Source organism: Melospiza melodia, chromosome 1 (assembly GCF_035770615.1).
Source record: "Melospiza melodia melodia isolate bMelMel2 chromosome 1, bMelMel2.pri, whole genome shotgun sequence".
Taxonomy (NCBI): Eukaryota; Metazoa; Chordata; class Aves; order Passeriformes; family Passerellidae; genus Melospiza; species Melospiza melodia.
The window spans coordinates 34,590,896-34,618,449 of record NC_086194.1 but is presented as its reverse complement, the minus strand read 5'-3'; the positions used below and the strand labels follow the sequence as shown (position 1 = coordinate 34,618,449).

The 27,554-nt window shown below is 37.0% G+C and overlaps 1 protein-coding gene across 1 annotated transcript in view; it reads left to right on the top strand.

Moving 5' to 3' along the window:
- HIBADH (3-hydroxyisobutyrate dehydrogenase) overlaps positions 1-27,554 on the top strand; it is an 85,740-nt gene that overhangs the window by 43,886 nt on the left and 14,300 nt on the right. Inside the window, exons 5-6 of the mRNA XM_063153590.1 lie at positions 25,224-25,357; positions 25,900-25,976. Of these exons, the coding sequence (XP_063009660.1) occupies positions 25,224-25,357; positions 25,900-25,976 (211 nt within the window). The remainder of the gene's footprint in view (positions 1-25,223; positions 25,358-25,899; positions 25,977-27,554) is intronic.

Here is a 27,554-nt window from a genome sequence, read left to right as displayed (position 1 = left end):
CACAAGGATGCAGCTAAAATGGAGAGGCTTCCAGACTGTTGAAATCGAATTTGAAAAACAGTAAAAGGATTAAAACAATAAGAGTTTCCTTTTTAAAATTAATCTCTGAAACTAGGTAGTAGTGGAAAATACACTGGCATCATGTTTGGCTTTTCTCAAGGTATGATGGTAAAGGGATATGCAACCAAATTCTAAGGCAACAACCTAAAAACTAACACCCAGGTTTTTTCTGATGTAGTAGAGTATTAATCTGTTAAATTAATGCACTGATTTTGATAAATCAGTTTAACTCAGAAGCTTTTTGGGATTAAATTAAACAACTAAGTCGGTATATACATGTACCAAGAACACCACACACAGCTTCGTTAGACGCAATTAAATAAAAATATAGGAGGCATGTGTGTTTTCATACATCACTGCACCAGGCACCTAGGAAATGACAGAGGTTAAGAATAAATAATTTTCATGTTATTCTCATGTAGTATTTCAGCATTTCAGGATGAAAAACAGAACTGCTTAATTCTTCTTAACTCTGGAACTTTTGAATGTATATGTAGGTGAGACTAAGTTGTTCAATCAGTTTTAATGAGAACCATGTCAGCTTTAAAGGTGATACAAAACATCAGTGCAAAAACAGGAATAAAACTTTCTGTGAGAGTTGCATGAACAGACTTTCCAATTTCATGCTTTTATAGCTTAGCGTACAAATGCCTGTGCAGTGCACCTTGTCTTACTTCTGGAAGGGATCAAGATACCTGGATAAAAGAATCAATAAAAGGAACTATTTCTCCAATGTCTACTTGTATTAATTTTCTTGGGAAGTAACTATATTCTTTTTCTTAGCAAGAAAGAGAACTATTAGGAGCTCAGCAATTCTGCTGCTAAGCAATACAGAATGTGAAATTGCTGGTTGATATGGTTAGGGTGGATCAGTACTGGATAATACCAACTGGTGAAATCTTATAATCTTGAAAGTATATCTCAAGTGACTGAGTTAGCTGACATCAGATTGTCTCCATTTTATTGAAATACCTGTCTTTAGATTATCTGTTCATGTCTTTTTTGCCAATGGAACACGGGGCAGTATTGCTTCTTTAACTTCCATTTATATAGTTGTATCTTGGTCTGTAATAAATAAATAAATGTTAATGTCACATAAATAGAGAAGAATATCCTGAGTCTGTTGTTGAGTCTGACAACAACAATTGCCTTATTATTTGAGACAGTTTGTAGCAAACTTGATGCATTTTCTCAGATACCAATAGTTTGAGGGTGGTGTCATCAGAACTGTCCATATTATTTTGTTTGGAAAGCGTAGGTCAGGATTGCTTCAAGGAAACAGAACTTTCCGAGAGTGCTAATTTAGCCTTGAATAGAGATACTGTGTTTTTTGTAGATAGAAAGTAGAATGAAACTCATTTGAGATTTGGAATTCTCTCAAGACTTCACTAAGCTTTCCATTTTTTAGAAAATACTTTTTTGTGCCACTTTCTTAAGAAGGAGAGGTTGGGGAGAGAAATGTGAGTTCCCTGCACATCCTCAGTTGATTTTCACAAGAATATCTCTGGCTTCATTAGGAGTGAGACTCTTAAAGCTCCTTCAAAATCATGCCTCTAAATCAAAACCAGATGTGCCAATAGTGTGCATTTTCAGTGTAGTTTTCTTGTGCTCTTTTTCCTATCTACCCCTGCCCAACTGAACAAAAAAAAAAGTTCTTTTGGAATGGTTATTTTTCTGACTTTGAGGTTATTCACACTGTTTGTTAGGATCCTTCAGTAAGACTGTTAAGTTTTTCCTTAAGTTACCTTGCTTAATTGGATTTGTGTACCTTTGTAATAAACATAAGGGTGTTTGAAAAGTACTATTTCTGTTTGTAACATTTTTGTTATGAATTTCAGTATCCTTTTTCCAATGTACTTGCATGTAGCTTATTTTCTTAATCACCTGCTCTGTTTTACATAAACATCTTTCCATCTCCCTCCTACCAATTTACAATTTACAACAGTTTTGCTGTTGTATAGTTTAGTCAACCGTGTTTTTCCCCATCACTATTAATTTTCCCTTTCCCATCCTCCAGTTCTACTACCATATTTGACTTTTTTTCCTCTTTTCCAATAAATCAGGTCTGTTCTAAATACTTCAGATGTTTCACTTGGATTTGTTTGAGAATCTTCCCATAGTATTGGCATGATCATGGTCCATGACCCAGTTATCTCAGGCTTTGTCAAATTGCATATTTTAATTTCACCTTGACATCTCATGCTCTGCTATTTTCTTTCACCTAAGTCTTAATTTCTTGCAGTCTGCTGTAAATGTATCCCTGAAATCCTTTTCCTGGTTTCTGATCTCAGTCTGCATCACCTCTCCTCCTCTCCCAGAATTTAACACAACAATGCCTCTCTCTCCCGTATCTCTTCCCATCTCTCTCACTCATGCCAAGTGTTCTGCCAGCACAGTGTGCTGTGCCATTTTTCCACTTTGTCCCAAAATTTGACTCACACCTTCCTTCACAAAAGTTTAGATTCCTGGACATTCATCAGGTCATTGTCCTATGACTGCATCTTAGTATTTTTCCCCACAACCGTCCAACATTGATATTTTATAAATTTGTTTAGCAGTCATTTTGGAAGATAAAACCTTTTAGGGTAAATTATAAGTTTTTTAAGTAAATCTCCCCCCCACTCCTCCTCTCTTTACCAAAACCCACTCTTGTAAAAGGTTGGAAAGATGAATCAACACTTAGAAAGGCGACTTCATTCCTATGAGGGGAAAGAGAAGTAGGTTAGTAAGATGTGGCTTGATTTGTTTTCATCTGACCTAAGACCTGAATTGTTATAAAACACACATTGATCTAGCTGGGGGACCATGCTGTAGCTTTGTACTCACTATAGTTACATTCTTTGGTTTAGAAAATCTCTCCCGTATTCTTCTCCACTAAAAGTATTTCTGGTTGAGAAATAGAAATATATTTTCTTAAATGCTAGATATAAGACACCAGTTTGTTCGACCTAACATTGTTTTATCTGCTAATGTTTCTTATGTCAGCTTTTGAATAACTTTTCAGAATGAAGGCATGCAATTTCATAATGATATTTTGAGCAAAAAGTTTGATTTATGTGCTGAACAAATCAACAATATGATACTTAACTCTTTGTTTCTAAATCTTCACTGAACTTTCCTAGTTTACATTTTTGTGTTTACATGATGACTTCCCTGAGTAAAATCTTTCATATCTCTGCATCAGGGGAAACTACCAATAGCTCAGAATTACATCTGAATTAAATTCAGTAAATAAATATGTGAGAGAAGCAGGTAGTTATTGCTACAGCAGGCCTGCTAGTTGAACAAATCCAAACACCAGCATGCTAGTTAAAATGAGAAATCTTGCTTTTCATTACCTGTGCTCCTGTGTTAAAGCAAACACCTCAATTGCAATTCACTGCTTTCTTGTATATTCTGTGTCATGTTTATTTGTTTGCATTTTGAAATACTATTTAGATGATCTAGCATTCTGTCAGAATTTTGTAATTCCTCCTTCTAATGGTAAATTATGTAGGTAGTGTGGCTTTAACTCATGTTTGATTAGATGCTGTATGTTTTTAAATTAATTTCTCTCTAAGCTTTTTGCAAGGAATAGTAACCCTCTGCAGAGAGGTTACAGTACTATGGACTCTGTCTGTTCTGCCTTAATGATACAAGGGAATAGTTGAGCAAGAATAAATGAGGTACTTTTGGTGGGTAGAAATGTGAGCTGACTGTCAGTGTGAGATTGGTTCTAGGAGCAGTTAGCCAGCAGTAATAGGGCACACTTGAGTAATTGAATTTGCATAACAAGGCTTGCTGAAGAGATCTGACAGGCCCAGAGATTTGTCTGGCTGGAGATCTCCAGATGGACGTGACCACACAGCAGCTGGGTGGCACGTTTCTCAGCATGGTCAGCAACACCCAGACTGTCAGCTGGCCTCTGCAATTGCAAAGCCCTGGCAGGCCAGCTGGTGGCTTCTGACAGCCAGTGGCCCCGTTAGAGAATCTTTTCATTCTGCCTGTCAGGGTACAGGACCTGCAGGGACCAGTGGTAAGATGTAACAAGTCACCAGTGAGAGTTGTTAAGATGCTTCAGAAACCTGCTTCTGTTAAATAGCTGCCGCTTTACCGCTGAGAGTGAACCTTCTGAAAGCTTTTTCCATCCTTTAACAAGGACAGGACTAACCTGTTCTCCAGTATTTTGTTTGGAAATCTATTACTTGGTGTTAGTTTCTACATGTTTAGTTTCAAAACCAATATTTCTGCATCTAACCAAGCATGCCCAGTCAGTAACAGAAATATATTTTATGTGCTTATTACTTTTACAAGAGAAAATACTAAAGCTTTTATTCCTGTGTCCCTTCCAAGGATACTAATATTACTGTATTCTAGATTTAGCAGTTCAGTTAAACAGAGCAGTTTATGAAGATACTCTGTAAAGGAAGGCATTAGAAACAATGGAGGCCACAACTGTTTTAATTGGTAGGTATGCATGAATATTCTGTGGAGTAGGAAAATAATATCCATAATACTAGAAAGCTTGTCCTTTGTCAGCCTGCAAGAAGTGATGCAAAAAATTAGATCGGTTGCTGCCATCGTCCAAGTGGCTTGGTCCTAACATCCCTGAGCTCCAGCCACTAAGCATTAAACTCTGTGTGCCCTTGCAAACTTGGGAAAGTTCCTGTTCACCAGGAGTTTAGAATTCAGGTTGTTCCACTCCCAAGACAGTAAAAAAAACCACTAATGAGAGTTACATATTCTCATCCACTTATTGTTTCTGTCCTCCATGGTGTTGCTTTGCTCTGTTTACAAGGTGACTAAACAAGTAGGTGCCTGCTGTCTAACATGTAGGCTACTGATTTGAGCATTTATTTTTTTTTAATGTATGCAGAACCCCACCAAACTGAAGGAACTAAAAGGAGGTTTTTTTATTGGATATGGTACCCCTGGCCATCCTAATTTCTAAATTATATTACTGTTTCACCAAGTTATTATTTTTTGGGAAGGCTGGAGGAGAGACGTGTTTAGTACTGTTCTTCAAGTGTCAGTTTCTAGGTTGTTCATATGGCTTGTTGGTGCCTCAAGTTTTAGCTTTCATATTTTTAGATTCTGTGCTGCCTAGGAGTGTAGCTCTGAGCTTCATATTAAGTGTTAGTAAGCTCTCTTCACAGAGTCAGTAGTAAAGACAATCCTTTTCCAGCTTGAGACCAAAGACAACTGCTACAAGTTTCAGGCCCAGAAAACATCAACTACAGTGGACTGAAGAGAGAAGACAAGCAGGATGGGACTTCATAATCTGAAGCTTTAGTTGGACAACTAACCCCAGTATGCAAATGGGCCAAAAACTTAGAAAAGTGTGAAACCTTGTGACTGGTCATCCATTTTGTGACCATTTTAGATCTGTCTTTTGTGTAGCCCTGGCCAGGCTCTTTTACTGCCCAAGGTGTATCCTTTAAGGCCTTTCAATAAATACCTACTTTATTCTCTTAGCTCTGTCTAGTCTCTGTTCCAGATTCAGCCTCTCAAGGCATCATAGTCATCCATGGACTTCTGTCCAGTCACAGAATCATAGAATCATGGAATGGTTTTGACTGGAAGGACCTTAAACATCATCTAGTTCCAACTGGTCCTCTTACAAGTCAGTAGCCCTAACTTTTACATTTTTTTCTGAAAAATTCAATGTCAAAGCTGAACATTAGACCCATCCCTCTAACTTCGCTTTCTTTCTTCCTGACAGTAGCATTCAGCATTTGCAAACCCACCCAGTCCATTACAGAATAATTACAGAATTACAGAATGGTTCAGGCTGGGACCTTAAAGATCACCTAGTTCCAACAGCCTCGCATGGGTAGGGGGACCTTTCACTCAAAGCCCCATCCAACCTGGCCTTAAACATTTCCAGGCATGGGGAGCCCACCCTTTACCCTGAAAGAGTGCCTTTCCAGGGTAAGCTGTGCCACTGCCTCACCACCCTGACCGTAAACAGTATCTGCCTAATATCCAATTTAAACCTCTTGTCTTCCAGTTTAAATTCTGCTACCAGATTTCTGTCTTACTCACTCTATTAGTCCTGTCACTTCTCACCTTTATCACAAACTTTATCTAGTTCTTACTTTTGACTTCTGAGAGCTTGGGTGCCTTTACCACTCTGAAGTTATGGCAAGCTGGCTGTAGTCTCTTACCTCCCCACTTCATAATTTGAAGGTTCTCCTACCCCTGGAAGACTCATCTAATGTAATGGTTCATGCCTCTGCAGGAGGGCTGGGATTTTCTGCCTGGGCTTCTGCACCCTGGCTTTAGTCAGGCTGAAGTCTTCTTTTGATTAAAGACGGGGGATGTTGTACCCAGCTCACTTCAGATTACTTGGTAGCAGAAGGGACTTCCTTGTGCACAGAGGACTCTGTTGGTGAGTGCAGTGAAACAGCCTCATGAGGCATCCCATTCATCCAGTCTGTGAGTCTACTCTTGTACATTTTAGTGCTGGATCCATTTCTCTGTAAACAGACTCATATTCCCACCTGAACTACTGCACTCTGGATTTACCAGGCTGGTGCCCCTATGGCAATGTCTGGAATCAACTGTATAGTGTTCTATTGTAATATATCTGTTTCATCCAACTTATTCTTCTACAGGATGCATAAGTTCCCTTTTGTCTCAAGGAGAGGTAGATGAGATTGTTAAAATATGAACAAAAGCTTGACAGTTTGGAGGGACAGGTATGTTTAGATTTTTAATCAAGAGCATTTTGATACCACCTCAGACACTGTCCAGAAAGGGTTCTTTTTTGAAAAGAGCTCTGTATGAAAGGAAACTGAATAAGAGAAATTGTCAAAATAAACACCACTCTGATTGTTTTATAGGCTTTCAACATTTTTACTTGTATTTTTTCTTATTGACTGTAAAAAATGCTTAGCATGCAGTAAGTATTTTACAGAAGGTTCTACTTTGAAAGAAGTGGAATAATGCCATTAAACCTTTTAATTAATTTTTATATCTGTTCATCAAAGAAGGCTGAAATAACAGGTTATAAATTTTGTTGAATCCTGTGATGCAGCAACATAAACCTCACAAGATTTGGCTTGTAGAATGGGAACCTCAAAGCATTTCTGTTCAAACAGCAGTGGTGAATGAGAAAATCATTGGTTTGTCTCCATCAGATTAAAAAAAAAGGCATGTAAAAGAACATATTAAACAAAACTGTCTTCCCTTGCCGCCCCTGAGTTTTTGTTACATGTATTGTTTTTGGGTATTGTACTTGAAGTCTGATGTGTATATAATCCCTGTAAGTCCGTAATATAAATAAGCAGAAACCTTTTGAATGCACTTTTTTCTGATGCCAGAAATGTCCTTTTTAGGACTTCAACTTGTGATTTAATGGGTTTTTTCATGAATTTAAAGGTAATATTACTGAGAAATACCATTAATAGACCATTGTCTCCTGACACAATAGTGCAAATCTCTGCAAATCAAAACACTGAGCAGCTACCTCAAGAAGAGAGATTTGGCAACCTTTGGAGATGCTTACATGATCATTTTACTAGCTAACCCTTGACACAAGATGGAAAGTAGCCTTTTTAAGAGTAAGTGATCTGTCTGTTTTCTGTAGATGATTCTGATCCCCTTCATTTGTTTTTTCTTTTTTTGTGTGTGTGTATTTTACACAAAGAAAGCAAGCAGTTGTACTAGATACACATATGTAGGGACTACACAGAGACAAGGAATGTAGTCTGAAAAACTATACTATTCACACAGCAAAATTAATTGCTGCAATGCCAAAGTGCACCTTATATGTTTAGCCAAAAGTGATAAGGAGCTGGTATTTCAGATGTTGTAGCAGGTATGATTACCTTCCCTGATAAGAGCATAATGTTAGGCTGTGTTTAGCAGATCTGATTACTCTTGGTGTGTAGTCTGTGCCAATTTTAGTGATTTCTGGTGTAGAGGCTTTACTTTCATGCCAGTTGCTTAGTGGCTGGTTCAGAAGTTTAATTCCTTATGTAATTCAGAATATTAAATTCTAATTTGGAGCAGCTATTTATCTGAAATTGCATAGAGTTAAATAAACAACTATCTCCTCTCTTCATTCTTTCCTCTGCTCTCCAGGAAGAGGGAGATGCAGGTGTCATCAAAGCTGCTTTTTTGAGGTTTCTCAGTACAGAAAGCATAGATTGACTTCCTGCTGATACTCTAAATATCTAGCCAGAGAAATTTATACCAAATACTGACCTGATTGTTTTTCTCTGTTTTCCTTACTGAATTCCCCCCAGAACTGTAGTATGTTGATGAATAGTGGACACAGAAGGAGCCAGAGACATACTTTGGGTACATGATCCCCCCATTAATCTAAGAGAAGAAGCAAATTACAAAAATTAGGAGAATTTGGTGTAGGCGAATGCTCATTAGAATTAAGTCTGTATTCTGAAATAAATTGCTGTAGTTCATTTATCCTTCCCAGTATTCCTATCATTCTTTATGACTAAAAGCCCATCTCACTGCCTGAGTTACATTTGGGAACAAAGAAAAATAATGCTTCCTAATTACCTATTTTAAGACCAGAGTTAGCACAGAAAGATTGCAGAATAACCTCTTAAAAACCTTATTTTCTGTGTTTATGTCAAGGAAGTGCTCTTCTTTCTTCATCTACATTTCTGTGTACTTAAAAAGTTAATTTGAAACTGTAATGTTATCTCCCTGTGAAGGTACATTTATTTTTTTCTTTTCATTTAAGAGCTTTTAAAGGCATACTTTTAAAAATTATTCTAGCCACTGTTTTATCTTTTGCTAACGTTTCACAATGATCTTGGGCATTTTATAGATAGCTATAAACTCAGTAGAAAGCAAGCCAAATTACTTTTTTTATTCCATGTCCTTGCTTCCTCATTATTTTTTTGTGAGTGAGGAGGAAAAAGCAGTCTGATTCTATTGAACCGATTATATGCATGCCAAAATATTCTAGCGAATGCTTGAAAATGGGAGGGTTTGGAGTATTCTTTGTCTTCTTTCTTCAGTATTAACCACAATTGCATCTCTTCAGAGCATATGACTCAATGCATTTCTAATGCAACCTGGTTTTTCTAAATCAAAAGGATTTTTAAAAAAATTTTTGGAAATATTAAATCAATGTGATTCAAGATGAGAAAATTGTTTGCTCTCAAGGGTGCATGCTTCTGTCCTTCCACTGTATGAATGATGTAGCTTCTCTACTTCATTTTTGGTTCTTCCTTTTGACAGTATTCCCAGACAGGATGCAGTTTCTGTCCTTCATCCTTGTCCCTCCATCCTGTAAACCATAATTGTATCTTTGCTTGATTACTACATGCACCTTCACTCTAGAGTTGATATCTGCAATTTTACTGAATTTACAATGGTTGACTTGCAAGTAAAAGCTTTCTGTTTTATTTTGGTTGTTTTATTCTCTTATATGCTCCTTCTGATGAAGAAGAGTGAAAGCCACACTAGCATGGCAGGTAAATAGAGTGGGCTGAACTGCACGGTTTGGAAAGTTGTGTTTATTTGTTTGTCATCTACCTGCCTTTAGGCAAGAGGGGTAGGTCCCTTTTTTCTCGAAGTTCACCAGTGAACTTTATATTGCCATTGTTATAGAAAGGTGCCACCACCTTCAAAATATTTGTGAGATGGTTTGGCAGTCTGTCTGTCCACCATGGGAATTCTGGGTAAACTATTATTTAATACGAGTTGTGTATTTGATATCCTGTTTGGCGCAGAACTGCCAACTTGATGTGACTTGTAGCACCTACTTAGCACAGTCAGGACTGTGGGGGGTTGTCACCTTAGTCTGAAGGGACTGCTCAGTTTCTGGGCTTTGGTTGTGTCAAGGAGCTGTTTAGAAAGGAGAAGAACAAGTTCCCAATTCCCAATACCTTGTTCTGCTTCTTCTGCAGAAGGTAAAAGGGATGAAATGGGGTTTGTTCAAACAGAACAAAAATGTGTATGGCAAACAGAGTCTCTAAGAGGGCTCACAGAATGAGTGTGCAGTGAGGAATCACAGAGGCAAAGCAGCTTTGTGTAACAGGAGAGGGCTGCATGGCGTTGTGTGAGCAGAAGATGCAGTCTAGCTGCAAGACTCCTAGGTGAGCTAATCTGCAGTGGACCCAGAGAGCACCATGATTGTGAAGGTGGTCATTAGTTGCATGTAACAGAAAATATTTTTGACATCCTAGCAGGTTTACAGTTTGTGCTTGATGGAGATCTAGATAAGAGCCCCTCTGTGTTAACTGTTCTTATTACTGGAACAGTGTCTGGAGTTGCTAGGAGTGAGCACTGTGGCTGTGCTACTGTATGGCAAACCCCTCTTTGCCTGGGCCTTTGGAGGAGGGGTGCAGGGCAGGTTTTAATGGCTGTCAGATGTTACCCCTTCGGGCACACTGCAGCCAGCAGTACTTGCAGCTACACAGGACAGCCTTTGCAAAACAGGCCAACACTTAGTAGTCAACTGGCACACAAGAGCTGTTTGGTTTCTGAGTGGAAAAGCAAAGCTTAAACATGTGTCCGTGCTGGCAGCATGAATTACTTTCCTGCTTAAGTGTCCAGAATTCCTTTATTCCTTCTTTACATTTCCAGCAGAGCTCTCAACTGGGAATTCAGACATCAGGGCTTTGTCCAAGTTTTAGTCAAGTCAGTGTGACATGTTCCTCTTTCCTTGGCTGCTAGTGGTTATAAGTCAATACTTGGAGTGTTCATTCTCGTCCCACCCACAGTCATTCCATTCATATGTGGGCAGTTTTGGGGATTTCATTCAGTTTTCTTCCAGTCCCTTGTCCTGAAAATCCCTTAGCCCTTTCAGTACCAGGTGACAATGATAAAAAGTGAGGGGTGAAACCATTGTGGGTTTCATTTTAAAAGTAACTGTACTATGTTTTAACAATAAATCATAGTAGTTACTGTGCTTTTGTCAGTTAATATAACTTGACAGATAAATGCCATGTAGTCCTCCCAGCTTCAGTCTGGGTTATTTATATACTGTTATGTAGAGAATCCTGAAAAGCTGTCTGAAAAGTTTTGCATCTTTTAATAAGGCTCCTAGCCAAGTTAAATTTAAAAGACATATGGAGAATATATAGCAAGATTGTACTAACTTCATTGTGACTGGTAAAACATGTATTTTTTTCTTGTTTTCCTGGTTTATTCTCCAAATAGAACAGAAAAAAAATTAAAATTGTGTTGAGTAGGACTCTATCATGGTACTGAAATACAAAAGAAAAAGTCTTTGCTATAAACTTAAAAAAATGGGAAGGTTGCCCTTATAGTCATGACTGGCACAAGTTTCTAATTTTCTTGAAATGTATTCATTTTACAAAGCTCAGGTAGCTTTCTTCTGTGACCTGTGCAGCATCATTCATACAAGCTGTTTCCTATTTACAAATCAGTATCTTTATTGCCTCAGTGACCTTAGAAAAGCAAGAACAATTTCTGATCATTTCCTGATATGAATTGACAGTAGCAAGTCCTACAATAGCATATGCTAATTTTTTTCTTATTTGTATCAACATGGGGTTTGTATTTGGACAGCCATTTTGAAATGTTTCGCTGTATATCAAAATAATAAGTCCTAATGGATTGCTTCCTGCTTGACTAGGCAAAAGTATTTATTTCTTTTTTTTTTTTAATGTATGCCCAAGCAAGTTTAAAAGAAACAGTAGAACAAAATTAAGTAGATTTGCTGTTAATGGCCTTGCTTGATAAGGTATTTATATTCTGTGTATGGTTTTATTATATATTAAATTCTGACAATAAGGTAGCTTTTCCTCTCTGAGGTCAGTAGTGTTCAGATTAATCAGGTTGACATTTCATGCCGGTGGGTCATGAACTGTTGATAATAGCATTAAATGGTGATTCACTTGCTGCAGGGAGCACAGCTCATTATCCAGTCACTATATTAAATCATCGCCACAAACAGCTAGAGCCCTGTGTGTGCCTGCACACATTTGCACACACACACACGGAAATCAGGGCGGGGATCTCTGTCCTGTAGCTATCCATTTCTCTGTTTATAGCAATTGTTAAAGCTGTTTCCAGCATGCAATGATGATGAAAATCTCCTCATTTGGGAGACTGGAATAGTTTTTACTGAAAAATCTGTTTATGTATGAAACAGGATTGTGCCATTTATTTTCTAGCTTCTGTCCAAAAATGGGGGATAGCTTTTTTAGCCAGTTCTGTGTTAGACAAAAGTGGAGAAAAATACATGTGCATCGTTTCTACAGTGTTAGTGTTGGAAAAAAAGCAAGATGGAAAATTAAAACAATGGAAATTCAAATTGCTTGTATTCATTGAGTATGAATTTTTATTTAATACTGTGTTTCAGGGGTTTCTATATTAGTTTCAGATGTGCTACTTCCTGTTAGAAACATTCATACTTTAAAAAAAAATAGATACTGTCCTAGTTCAAAAAAAGTTGTGTCTATCATAATGGAAAATTTTAAAATAGAACACTGTCTAAATAATCTAACAGTGGATTAACTAAGTTGAATGAGGGAAAATTCCACCCTAATGCCTAAAAGATTTTGCAGATATATGCAAATCTTACTTAATTTTAAGCTGCATTTTTCTTAAATTAACTTTGAGTAAAGAGTATTGCAAGGCATGTGTCCAGCAAATAATAAGAAATGTTGGGGTTTTTTTTCACCTACCTGGAGTAGAGAACTGTGGAGTTTTCTCTCTCCCTGTCCTCTGCCTCCTCCAACTGAGTCAGTGTCATTTGTTTTAGTGCAAAACTGACTGTTGTTCAAAGGCAGCGTTTAGAGGCACTTCACCTTAAGGTATAACAGGCTGGCCTGAAGTGTCAGCTTCTCAAGGTCTTGGTAATTGACACTAGAAAAGTGGTTTATTTTAATAAATGATATATTTTTAGTAGAAGGCATTATGTTTAATCAGTATATAAATATTAATTACCATGAAAACCATGTTAGCCTCAGTATTAACTTTAAAACTGAAAAGTTGTGGAGTTTTCATATAGATGTACATTTTTATATATTTATATAAATGGTTACAGAGTGGGAAGCCATTTTATGAAGAAATTAGCACACTATATATTTTAAGGGAAGTTTAAAAAGCTATCTTGAAGGGTAACATTTTAAATTCCTCAAACTGCCTTCTTTTTTCTTTATTTCTTTCTTTTTTTTTTTTTTTTTTTTTTTTTGAGGTTAAATAGCTGCTAAAACTGCCAAGAGAACCAGGATGACATGAAAAAACTGTAGGCCGCTAGAGGTCACTATTTGGTAATCAACTTCTAATGAACCAGAACTGTCGAGAAGGCCAATAAATTACACTGTGGATTTTTCTAATTATGAATTCCTATTTAATCATTCAATGACAAGTTAACTGTGGCAGCGGTTCTATGTACTTTGCATACACAGTTATGTTAATGTACTATTATATTTCTTAGGATGGAGGTCCTCCATCATTAGAGCAGTTCATTACCAAAGAGTCTCTTATCTAATCATAATTACTGATTATGAGAAATAATTAACTTTGTTACCCTCTTGATTCTGTTCGTTGGCAAAATACAGTCTTTTTCTTTTCTTGTTTTTAAATGGAGGGCCAGGCCAAGTACTGACTTTCAATACCTTTACATTACAAAAAAAAAGGTTAAATTGGTTTTGTGCAAAATTACCTAGAGTTGCAGCGTTGGAATACTTACAGGTAGTACAGAAAAAAGAGATACACAAGTATTGTAGTGGTTCTCCTCAAGTTGTCATTCAGCAGAGCTAAATACAAAAATGTGTTTTGTTTTGTGAAAGTACAGCATTTGGAGCATGTAAACATTTGTGAATTTAAACCATATGATTGCATATTGGCTCATCCTGAAACAATAAAAGTAATAATAAAAATAGTATCTCTTCTTAAAAATATTTCCATATTAAACTTAGAATTATTTAATACATAAGGAAATATGACTTTTAATTAAATTACAAGGGTTTGAACCCATTGTATAAGTGGCATCAAATACATTTGAGAACACTGAAAAGTACATTGCATTTTAGGCTGGAGGGCAATGCTAAATCTAGTTCTTTGAAAGAAATGTACTATCTGTTTTGCAAGAGAGATAATAATAGAATTATGTGTAGAGGATCTCTGAACAGGAAATAGAACTGGGAAAGGCCTTGAAACAAAGGGATTCTTTAAACGGAATCTTTCCAATTTAGGCTGTTTTTCTAGCAGTTGTTGTAATCCTGTGCTATTGTACTGCTTTGCCTTTCAGTGCCTTAAAGCTGTGAGAATTAACTTTGAATATGCTGAAATTAGGCAGCAGAAAGTGATTTGTTACTTTGTAGGTAATAGTTAGGCATGCTTTAAAATAAGCATGTATTTTAAAGGAGAAGCTGAAAGATAAAGAGTGTGTGGGCTGTTGACTGTATCCAGAGGCAAGATTCAATGTCAAAGTGCTTAAAAAAAGCATGGGCGTATCTGAAGCAGTGCACTCTGATGATGGTTCAGATTGTCAGAAAAATTCTTGGTCTCATACCACCGATGACACTTGAAGGGACAGAGTTCAAAAGTTCATTCAAAAATGTTCAATGCAATCTTCACTCCTATTATTTATGCATTTCTTTCCAGTTTCGTTTGGTAAACCTCTTGTCAGTTGTCCTCTCATAGACTGTACCCAAAACAGGTAATATTAAAACTTTAGCTGAGCAGCCCTCTAGGAGAAAATACTGGAGACTGATTTGTTTTAAAATTACCTGTCTGACACTTCTTTCTGGCTATATATTTCTATTTTGTTTTAAAATTTTGTTAGATTCCTGCTATTAAATACTAGGTACTTTTTAAAATGTTGTGAATGTAAATATGCCCCTATTGATTTGGATTGGCATATGGCATTGCTACATCTTCAGCTTTTTAAGATAAACCAGAAATGCTTAAGAACATACATGCTATGATAGCCACCCCATTTAAATGCTTTTTGGTTTATTTTTGTGTGTTTATTGTCTTAATTTTCTTATATGACATGAAAGGACTAATGAATGCATCAATAGAAATTTACCTTCTTCTACAGCTGGCTTTTTTAAGAAGCAGACCTTTTATTAAGAGCACTTGAACCCATACCTGTTGAATAATGCAGTTTAAATGCATATTTCAGTGTGACTATATTTTTCTTTTTTAGTGATGTGCTTAATGTCTTCGTTATTCAAAAAAAAAAAAACATGCCATGTTTTGTTTGGTTTAGGGGCCTATAGGAATGTAATATGATAAAATCATAAAGTACTGAAGTGTTTCAAGTATTTCTTATTTGTAAAAGAGGATTGGTATCTTGTTAGAGTTGTACTAATACTGGAGAAACAGGCAATAATATTAAATATCCCTGGTTTATTTTTTCTTGAAGGTTCTTGTTTTGCTGTTATAATGAAGAGGTTTCTTCAGCTTTTATGTAACTATTCCACAGAACTATGTAAACATAGTTGCATTGTGCTGTGGAGTTAAGGTAGAATGTGCAAGTATTTTATACTTTCCAGAGACATTCAAGTCCAAGTAGCAAAATCTGCAAACCTGGTGACATACAGCTGACTGCTTTTTATGATTTAAAGTGCTCAGCAAGACTGGCCACACATATGGTTTTGTTGGTCCTGCATTTGCATGTACGTTGTTCAGTCAGAATGGATGAGATGAGAAGCTGTGATGACAAGGTGGATTGCTGGATCTGTTTGTGGCTTTTGGTTTTTCCCTGCAAACATTAGGCTTCTGGAGGCTTGATGCTTATTTTGCTACTGTCTGTGAACTTGAGTTAGAACAACTAACTGTAAGAATATAAGAATCACTTTTCTGGGATTCTGCCTTCTTTTTTTCAAAGAGAACTTTATAAATGTCTATCCCTTTGAGTTTTTTCTTCTATAGTCACACAACAGTCTGTTTTCTGGTTGGTAATCTTCTGCATAGAGTAGAAGCTTTTCAAGAAGGTGAGATTATGATGATACTGGAGATGCAGCTCTTCCCTCTTTCTAACCCTTGACAAAAATTATTCTTGATTTTGCACTACGTGATCAGGATAAAGTTTTGTTTCTAGGACTTGAAGCCTCATCAAGATTGTCTCTACTGATTTTTAGTTGTGTGGAGGGTTAACAGTGGCCCACATAGTGGAGGGACTGCATGCATGTTCATGTTTAATTTTTGAACTTCTCCTAAAAGACCAGAATTTCAAGCAGTAGTGCTGGGTGAGATTTGTTTTCTTTGAAGAAGGAATATTTTCTTTGTTTCTTTTGTATTCAGTATATCACATGTATTTGATGCTGTGCTTGCTCAGAACCCAGAAACGGTTAATCAGACAGCTCAGTGTCAGGTGCTTCACATTTGGACTGTCTGAAATCTGCTTTGAAATTTTGGGATCTTGTATATGTGGAATGTATTGCTTCTGTTCATCCCTGGCTGTAGAGCCTTCTTGCTAATGTTCAGATAAAAAATTAGATACTTGTTTTGAATTATGCTGAGCTCTGTGCATGTAGTTTTGCTGTCCACAACTGTAAATACATGCACCTGTTGTTGTTAAGTTTTCATATTTCTGTATAGGTCTGCAGGTGAGATTTAGACCATATATCTAAATATTAGTGATGTGTACAGGAGTAGCTAAGTCTGGTACTCCAGCAATACCAAAAGGATATTTCTGTTGTCTTTGATTTTGTGGTGGATTATGGGTCAAAGGTGGAGAATGGGAAAGATGACTGTCATGAACTGGTGTTTCTTAATGTTTTGAATACAATATTTTGGGTAAAAATAAGCGGATAAGTTGATCAATCATACTGTATTTCCTTTCTTATTGCACTGCTGTTAACCTTTTTACTTGCTAACTTTTCAAGTGCTTTGATATTTCTCTCTGACATTACAATGACTAGAACTAAATGTAGTGCTTTTTAAAAAATGCTACAGGCAGAACAATTTCATCAGGCCTTTCAGCTTGTATTTCTGTTGAAAAAGTTGAAGTATCTTATGTGTGCATTTGCCTTTTGCAACTTATTTTCTTTGGCTAATCCCTTGGAGGCATCAGTTGCTACTTAATACCATCTCGTAAAATTTTCCTCATGCATCCCTCTCATATTAAACTGCCACAACAACAGCTTCTAGTTTTTGCATGATTTACTGAGAGGGCATATTCTTTTCTCTGTTTTGGCATCATTCTATAATACATCTAAAACAAATTTAATGTCTTTATTCCACCATCCATGGCCAAGTTCAAGTACAAATCCCTCTACAAATCTACTCAGGCCTTCTACTAAAAACATAAAGCTTCTCATTATAATTTTGGCTATTTTGTTTAATCAGTTGTTTATTCTTCCACTAATTTCTAACTTCCATTTCTGATTATTTTTACATATTTTTTCTGTTCCCAAAAGGGATATCCTCTTCTACTGTAACAGATGTATGTACCTATTGTTTATATGCATGTATCCTTATGATTCATGTAAATCCCTAAATATGTTTTCCTTGAGGCCGCCAAGTATCCCTGCATATACAGCGGCACTTCTCAGATTAGCATGTAGGACTGGAAATTTGGAACTGGCTTTGTCTTTGGACAGCATCTAGCAAAATTGGGACTCAACTGTGACAGCAAGTGGAATGCTGAAGAAAGGCTCTTAGAGCAGTCTCTGCCTGCATCTTCTACCTTCATATTATTCTGGGAGGCAAAATCTGTTTAATTACGCCTCTCATGCTGGGCTGCCCGGAACAGGTAGCATATTGCTCACCTCTCTTGCATCTTTCTTTCAGTGTCTACTACTGCTAGGAAAATAGCTGCATGGAGCATTAATGCTGATGCACACAGTCTGATCCACTCGTCTTCATTCTTGCCAGTGCTTGTGGGAGAGGGGGTGGAGGAGGAGGAGGAGGGAATTATTATTCTGCTGCTGACACAGGGAGAATGAGAGTGGCTTGATGCAACAGAAGATTATGTTCCCTGAGGATAAACAAACAGAAGGAGATAAATTAGGAGAGAGGATAATCCTGTTAATATGTGCATTCCTTAATTCTGATCCAGTTTGTCAAATCATATGATTTCACAGAGGTTAGAAATTTAATTAATACCTGTAAACCATCTCTTCAAGTTTACCTTTCAGATTTTGGAGTAGTGTTTTGAGTTGGCATTTGAGATGCACAAATTTGCTTATAAACAGGAATTGTAAGTAGTAATATGAATATCACGTGAGGGAAAAATAATAATGTGCACATCACCATCCCTTCCTTAATTTAAAAGAAAAAAACCAAAACAACTTTGGTGCTCTGGACTTTTTCACAATACTGTTTGTTAGGAAGTCAGGGCAGCTTATTCCTTGCAATCTTCTTGTTGCTTTTTCAGCAGAAGCTGGGCCATTGTGATATTTATCTGAATTCAAACAAGGCTAATTAAAAGAGCTGCTGACAGTTGTTGTGATCTGACTTTGACTGGAGCTTGATGGTCATTATGGGTAAATAATGAACTAGGTCTGCAAATGTAGCAGCTGCCAACTTGGGATAGAAGAACAGCTATTGCGTCCAATTTAAGGATCTATCGACCGCTTCCCTTTTCCCTGCAGATCTTCTTCCTAGCAGAAAACTAATGTTTTATACTGCTTTGTTTTGTGGTTTCAGCTATTTCTAATATAGTCTATAATTTCCTCTTAAATATTTAACCTAGTCCATTATTAGCTTTCAGAGTTAACAACTTTTCCATTGGGCTTTCTTTGCATTTTTATTTTGTTTTGTTTTGTGGGTGGGTTTTTTGCAGTTTGTTTTTATGTACAATGTAACTGCTTAAATAATGATGATCATGTGTATTTAATTTGCCTGTTGCTGCAGAATAAAAATCCACTGGGTTTTTTTCTCTGTACAGCCGTAATCTCACAAATTGTATAATTTGATTATGCCATAAAAGAGATGTAGAAATACTTCCTTAAGCATGCTTTTGTCTGGATTAATATTTGAGTGCTTTTTATATAAATCTTGAAATCACTGACCTGAACCTCCATTTCCATTTTTGCTCAAAATCACTAGCTTATGAGGTATGGTGATGCGAAGCTCTATTTGTCAGAAGAGAGAAACAGCCATGACTTTCATTAAGGGGCACTTCCAAGTACGTTGTCGCTTCATCATGAGCTTTGCCTTGTCCCGTTACCAAGTAGGAATGGTACCTTAAAGGGAAAATGGCAAATTTTAATAATAGATTAATTCAACTTTCTTCTGGCATTATAAATGCAGTACAAACCACAGAATTTTATATACAGAAGAACTTGCATCCACCCAGCATTTGCTCAGCTGCCATTAGAAAAGGCAGCGTGCATTATGTAAAATGTACGGAGGCACTTGTGCATTAGTGCATAATGCAGCAGAACTAGGGATCTTGCTGGGAAGAAATGATCCCAAGCGTGCCCCTAAAAGACAAGTCTTGCTTTGAGCTATAATGATGAAAAATTGCCCATTTATTTGTGTCTTTGTGTTTCAGCAAAAACGAAACTCGGACTCGTTGGCTGTCGTGCTGCCGCAGGGGTTTTGTGCGCGTTTGTGTGCGTCCGCGGGCGCGGGCGTTTCTGTGCCTCTCGGAAAGGCCAGCGATACGTTAACAAGGGGTTATGTTATGCTGGTTTATGTTAAACCAGATCACCCCCTAACATGTGCAGAGCCATTCATCTGTGTCACCAAAACCCAGGAGAACATCTGACATGGACTTCGAAACAGAAACAGTGATCACTTACAAATCAAACATGGCACGCTCTAAACCGATTGTGCACGGCAATCTTTTCGAGAAAGGACAACTAATTGAACATGATAAAGTGTAAAGTTAATTAACACCCTTAAATTTGTTGATTACTTTCACGGGATTATATTGTTCGTTGAGGAGCAGCTTTCTGTCCCAGCTGTCGCCTTTTTAGCGAATGTCGCTGGTAAACAATAGAGACACCATAACAAGTCGTAAATGGTCCCTGTGACAGCAGCCCCTTGTGAGGCTGCATCTGTAGAAAATGATTAGAACAATTGCATTTTAAAGACGGCTCACATTGCAGCCCGGTCCCATCGGTCCTCTTCTTTATCTCTGCTGATGGCAGACTGGTTACAACATTTAAGTTCTTTTGAGCAAATTAAGTGATTTACTGTGTTTTAGTTATAAGGCAGCAGAATAGCTTCATAGGTCTAGCTTTGATGCTGATTTTTGTAATAGGGAGAAACACAAGCCCTTGGAGTGACAGTGTGCTGTGGGGCTTTTTTTCTGAGTCTGTTCCATTTACTTGTTTCCTGAAAATATATTGATGATGGCAGATATTGTCTAAGAAGCAAGTAGAAAACATTGATACCCTACTTATATTTTATAAAATAACTAGTCTCTTCATGGTTATTTTAAGTTTATAGTATGGTTTTAAATATTCTTTTATTTCCACTAGGGATTTATAGCTGATTTTGCCTTTACATGCCTTTTAATTGGTTTTAGATTTATATATGTAGCAAAACAATAGTAACCTTTTCAGTTAATCTTTCCTTGTGCATGTTGGTTTAACTTTTCATGAGTTCCAAAGACAAAGTATTTTGTGTGAGCTGGCAGGTACTTTAAAAAATCTGCTTAGTCCTTAAAAATACACACTCACACAAGGTACACAGATGCAGCCTCTCAAGCTCAGCCTATGTGAAAGAGAGCAAACATGACAAGAACCTGCTTGTTTGAGGCAGCTACAGTCACTTAACCTGCATTTAAAAAAAATTAATCCGAATAAAAGACCAGTGTTCCCTTGCACTTCCCAAAGTGGAACAGGCAAAGCCTCAACTCCTGTGCTTGAAGGTGCAACACTGTAAAACAAGGTAGAGGATTAAAACTCTAGCAATGCTCTTCTTGTTTACTTTTTTTAAAATCTAGTTTAGATCACAAAATTAGTTGTTATAATTTCAGCTAAATGTTGAGTAGAGAAATAACAAAATAGATTATTTTTTGCTGAAGCTTCTCGATATTACAGCCTTCATCTCTTACTTGTCCTTCAGAGATTGAAACCACTCAGTTCATATAATTTTGGCCTCAGCTTTGTCAGCAATGAATTTTTTTATCTGCAGGTGCAGCGCAACAGTGGATTAAATATGTTGGCACAGGGATATGCTTGGGATATGCATTGTCTTTCCAGCAGCGTTCCTGTTTTCAGCATTGCCATTGTGATGGTGCTGTAATGCACAGCCTTACAATATCACTTCTTTTTAACTCATCTGCCCTCTGTTCTTACAGAAATGTAATAAAGCTGAAACCAAAAGCAGATAATTTCATATAACACCTTTACATTAACATCTCTTTTCTAACAAATTGTGTTCTTAATAATAAGCAAACTGATAGAAATTAAGAGGTTTTAATGATGTAGTTGTAGAACTAAGACCTTTCTGGTTTTTTTTGGGTTTTTTTTTTGGCACTGGAATCATCAGTGGCAGATTTCTAGGCTTTTTACAGCAACATGAAATGCTGTTTAAATAAGCATGGGAAACTGAATACAGACGGTCAGCATGTCTGTCAAATGAGGCTGCTTGGACTGGATACTAAAACTTGAGGTCATCTTCAGACTGTTCCAGGGTGGTTACAACCAGTTCCTGTTGTCATGTGAGGGCTCCTAAGTTTCCATTCCTATTTTTGTCTAAAATGTTGAACTTAAGAACTGCTCTGTAGGAGGTTCACTGAGCAATCCATTGGCAATCGAATGAGAAGCACCTGGATTGAACTTACCCTACAAGTAGCACAGCCAGATGTGACAGGATGCTTTGAAGTGCAGTTCTTTATGTACCTTTTTTGGTAAAAAACTTAGTTTTGCAGATCTTCATCCAAAACCTGCTCGTACACAAGTGGAAAACCCATCTCCAAGTGGATATGCCATGCTGCAGTGCTACTCTCTAACTTCTCACCATATTTTTGCCCAGAGTCATTTTCTTGCATATCCCCTCAGCTAGCTAGATCTCTAATATTTCTCTACAATCTTGTTCCTATCAGTTTATATCTCTGGGGCAAACTCCAGTGCTGTTGTGAGCAACAGACTTGGAGTTGATCTCTGGTGTGACGACCTTGCAAGGTTCTGCACACAGGTGTTGGGTGATCATCCTAGAGAAACCAAATATAAAACTGCAGCCGTGGGCTCCAGCAGTCTTGCTTTGCAGCAGAGGAGGAAATCTTAACACATGCTATTCATAGATACTGTTCTCTGAAAACTATTCCCCAAGGATGTGAGGAGACTTTTTGTATTTTAGAAAGAACAGATAGATATTTAACAACTTTTTACCCTCACAGCAGCGGTACATAAAACATTATCTTATGTGGTAAAACTTCTTTTAAAAAATCAAAATATGAAAAATAATATTTAGCATATTTAAATTGCATTAGCTGCTCTGCATCTCCATTGCTGTCTTTAGTGTTAAAAACTGATAATGCTTAACTGGCTTGTGTTGTTGGTATGGAAGCTGTGATTGTGAAAGAAGGCTGTGCATTCTTGTATAATGATTTTTTTTAATTTTTATTTTTAGCTGAAGTTACAGTTCTTGTACTCCTAGACTCCACGCCAAATGTTTTTTAATTGCCAGTCTTAAAAATTTGCTGCGTTGCTCGTTTGATTCTGATAAAATAGCAGATAGTTGGCAAGGACTCTAGATGATAAAATCTACCATGAAGTAAATAGGTTTTTGTTTTTAAAACAAGAATTTTCCAAGCCTTCTGCATTATACAACAAATTGGTCTCTTCCTTCTCCTTAACTAATTTATTTTTGCTTCTTGAAATGTGTTTGAACAAGTGAGAGAGTGCAGCTGTCAGAAGATTAACCAGCTGAAAACTATTGTCAGCATTAATTTTGCTCTAATAAATGAATCTCTGAAGCTATTTAGCAGTCTGTAATCTAGATACAAGGCTATTGACCTATGATGGATAGTACTGGATTTTGTTTGTAAGCTTTGACTTAAATTGTCTACTTAATTTGCTGCAGGTCAGATCACAGGATTAGTGGTAAAGGCCATTATGTGGTTTGAATAAAAATAGCTAGAGGAATGGAATGAAAATCATTGTGTTTATTAATGTAGCAATCTTTGCGGTCATGTACATAGTGAACTGGTAGCCAAAAAGACAACAATGACCTGTTTGTGCTAGCTAGTTTGGGCTTTGCTCTTTGCCCAGTTCCTGTGAGTTGCCTGGAGAGGAGTTGTTCAATTGAGATCGAGGATTGGCTGAAAATTGGGTGTCTCTCAACCTGGGCAGGAAGATCTCCACTGCTGTATATATTTCAGTGCCTCAGCAGTGTTCTGTATACAGACCAATTGTTTCATTAAAGCTGTGGGTCTGAGCTCTTCTGGATGCTCCAGTTCTGGACTTATTAGCACAAGAAAGACACAGGAGTGAGCCCAGCTAAGGGCCCTGAAGATAACAAACGGTCTGGAGCATCTTTCATATGAAGAGAGACTGAGAGAGCTGAGAGTGTTTGGCATGAAGGGAAGGCACAGGGGGATCTTATCAATGTGTATAAAGACCTAAGGGGATGGAATTAAGTAAGGGAGCTACACTATCCTCAGTAGTGCCCTGTGACAGGACAAGAGGCACAAATCAAAACTCAAGAAATTCCATCTGAAGCACAAAAAAACAGGTTTTTTTTACTGTGAGGGTAGGCAAAGAGTGGAAGAAGTTACCTAGAGAGGCTGTGGAGTCTCCATCCTTGGAGACACTCGAAGGCTGACTGGACACAGTCCTGAGGCATCATGCCTCAGCTGGCCCTCATTGAGCAGGGGGTTGAATGATCATGAGAGGTCACTTTCAAGCCCAGAAATCTTGTGATTTTAAGTTCTAATATAGACTGAGCAGGTCATCACTGGGAGCATCTGTACAGTTGCCTAGCTTTGCATAACTGGTGGGTATTTACTCTTTTTGAGACTTTCGATCTGTAAAATTTGTCTGAAATTCTTCAGTGACTGAAAAAGATAGTAGATGTTGAAAGGCAGGATGGACTTGCAAGATACAGAAAGGGTCATTTGTAGACATAGCCACACAGAGCACTTGCACACAGAATGTCAATTGAAAATTTTATGGAAAAGGAAAACAAAAAATTCAACAAATTCTTCAGTGTGAAAAGCTGCAATGTTACTATCCTTGATGCTGTAAACAAAGTCCAAAACTGACCACTTCCTTAGCTGTGGTACAGCACTTCGGAGCACTGTATCTAACTAAGCATGTTTGATTTGAAAGTCAGTTGTTATCTGCAGCTGTACACCCTAACCAGCCAATGTCTGATGCATAGAACAGAAAATTTATTGTGGCTCTGCTTCTTGCCAGAGTGAAAATTAGTGAGGAAGCTGATCTGTTCATCAGTTTAGGCCGAATTTTCCTAGCAGTTATACCCATTAAATACCAGGGGTGAGGGAATTAGGGATGTAATTAGTATTAGAATTAAGCTTCCTTTAAGGAATAGAATATTTCATGGCGTGGAGGTAATAAATATCACATGAAAAATTTGCTAGTGTTGTGCTTAGGAACTGTATATTCAAAGAACTGTGGTGTGTGTGTACTGAACTGTACTAAAGACAAGACAGACTTCAGGAATACAACTGGGAGTAGTGTGTTTGTGTGTGTGTATGAACAATTTTTACATTGTCTTTATGTAATAATTGCGTCTTTGTAAATACATTAAGTTTATGTGGGAACTAAGTTAAAGCTTCTCAGATTAAGGAGACTTTTGCTTCAAATTAAGAACATCATAAACTGCAGAAATTCAGAAGACTTGGTTTTATATGCTTGTGTCTTTTAGCTGTTCAATCATGTGAAATTCAGGAAGCACTGGTAAAAATTAGCCTAGGTTTAGAGAGGCTGATAAAAGCAGAGCTATCTTTGAGCAGTAGTTTGTTAATGGTTGTATGTGAAGAGTAGTTTGACAAAAGAGAAATTTTATTTAGTAATTCAGACAGCATGAATTTTGTGGAGCGCAAAGTTTCAGGAAAAGTTGATTGTTTCTTTGTATAAACTATAAAAAGTGACTGCCAGTTTTATGCAAGTCTTATGACTTTTCTGCTAGTGTGCCTGAAAGATAAGGTGATTTTATCTCCATCAGATGTTTCAGAATTTAGATTGCTGATCCTTTGAGTACTAGGAATGTAGTGTTACTTTTACATAGAATTTGAGAGGTTCGTCGTAAGTGAAGTATTTTGCATCATCAGACCCTTATTGGTAAGAGAAACTGCCTAATTTTTGAGGCTTTTTAATAGTATTATTAAATCCAATGTTATCTTGATTCAGGTGTTGGAGCTGCTCGAGCTGGAAACCTTACTTTCATGGTTGGTGGAGTGGAACAAGAATTTAATGCTGCCAAAGAGTTGCTGACATGCATGGGTTCCAATGTGGTTTACTGTGGAGAGGTTGGAACCGGACAGGTAATGCTTTCTGAAGGGCTAATAGCTATCTCAGTCTTTCCTTTTTCTGGCTTTTTATTTATTGATGCCTATTCTTTTACTCAAGAACTAAATGCTTGATAATATATCTTCATTCTTGTTTGTTTGTCTCTAACCTTGTGTTTCTAAATAATGTCATAGAACTTTTGTCCAGTATGTTGTGTAACTTAGTATAAAAATCTGACTGACATTTCTCCACCCTGGCTTGTTGAGATGATACTTCTTAGGGAAAAGACATTTTGATTTTGTTTCATCTGAATTTAGATTTACTGGATGTTCTGAAGAACAAAGAGCTCCTACATGGCATGTATGCTAACTGAACAGTACTAAGAAAAAAGGTATTTTTTAATCTGTAAAGGAGCCATGGAGCAACTTTCATTAACTTTGTGCTGTCACAGATCTGTGTTTACTCTAGAAGAAAGCTGCCAGAACATACTTGATCTTATTGTACTGGGCCTAGTGGATTCCTGTATGTTAGTTCTGTGAAAATGCATAAAATAATTGATGGTTTCGCATATTTTCAGGCTGCAAAGATCTGCAACAACATGCTCTTGGCCATCAGTATGATTGGAACTGCTGAGGCTATGAATCTTGGAATCAGGTTGGTTTGATTTTTGTGGTGGATTGAACACCTCAAAAACATTTTTTCCATTACAGTTTTTATGTATTATGGTTGACTTCTGCTGAGCCAATGATTAAAAGAAATAGGTAAACTTGTGCCAGAATTGTCTTACAAAGCCATGAACAGGCTGAAGGGATTATTTAACTAAAGGAGGCGTTTTCATCATGGGAATATTCTTTTGTATCGTCTGCATAGGTTGTTACATTCTACATCTGAAGTTATTTATTTGTTCTGATGTAGTGCAGCCTGCAATAATGTTTGTCTTTCATGATAAACATCCAGAGCTGATATAGAGGTAAGTTTTTGTTTGTATTCTAAACTGATGTACAATCTATTCAGAATATTATACTCACATATGGCTCTCATTGGCTTTATTTCTTAAATTATAAAGTGAAACTTCTACTACAGTGTGTATATCAAACTAAGATGAAAGCATAAAACAGAACATCTACCTTTCTTTGACTTTATGAGAGCACTTTGTCCTAATTGCCAAAACTCCTAGTTTGTCAGAAAGCTGCAGTATACTCCTACTACGCTCTTGCCAGTGCTGGCTACCATTTCTTTTCTAGGATGTGCTACATCTAACTTTTAAGTGACATCATATTTGAGCAAAATTATTTTTATTTTTTAATTGTGATGTATTTATTCTGCTGGGGTCTTTGTCATTTTGTTTTATTTTCCAATTGAGTGCATGCAAGTACACGTTCAGGATCAAGGTATTTGAACCTTAATAAATTCTTGTCACCAAATCAAAATAATTTGCAAATTTATAGACAGAGAAGTCCTGTGTTTGAAGAGATTATCTTGCAATTGTGTATCTTTCAGGGGCTTTTCATGAATTATTTATCTGCACAGTTGCATCCTTAAAATTTGCCTGCTAAAACTACAGATACTGTAGGTACTTATCAGCTAGGCTCAAGTGTGTTCATGTGGATTTGATACGCTATAAAAACAGCAAGAGGGCATCAAATGCTTAAATAAATTTAAAAAAACACCACCTACATATGCACACATACACAGGACAATGTAATGGATTCACATTTCCTCTTAATTACCATATCAAGATGCAGTTGTTTTATTGAATTGCCCTTGTCTCAGATGTTAGACTGTCTTGACCTATTAAGTTGTCATGTTGTAATTGAGATAAAAGAGGAATTTGCTTTGCATCAGTGCTAATTGGTTTATCAATATCCTGTACCATTTACATTTTAAAATTGAGAGTCTGTAATATACTGAAGCATGTCTGCACCAAGCCATAATAAAACCAGTAGCATTGTTTACAACTTTTTAAATCCAGTGTTATCCAGAAAGCTTGCATTGGGTTCTGCTTTAAGTCATGATTTGCTTAATAAGGCACATGCAACTAATTTTTTGTTACAGTTTTATCTACATTTGTAGGAATGACTAAAATAAAATCAAGAGGTTTGGAAGAGGGGTATTCTGGGGCTTGTAAGCCCTATGAAGAGTAAGTTGATGTCTGCAGTCATTGTAGCTTAAAGGTATTTAGAATTTTTTCCTTTTCCAGTTTAAATGTTGGCTGAATCTGTATTCATCATT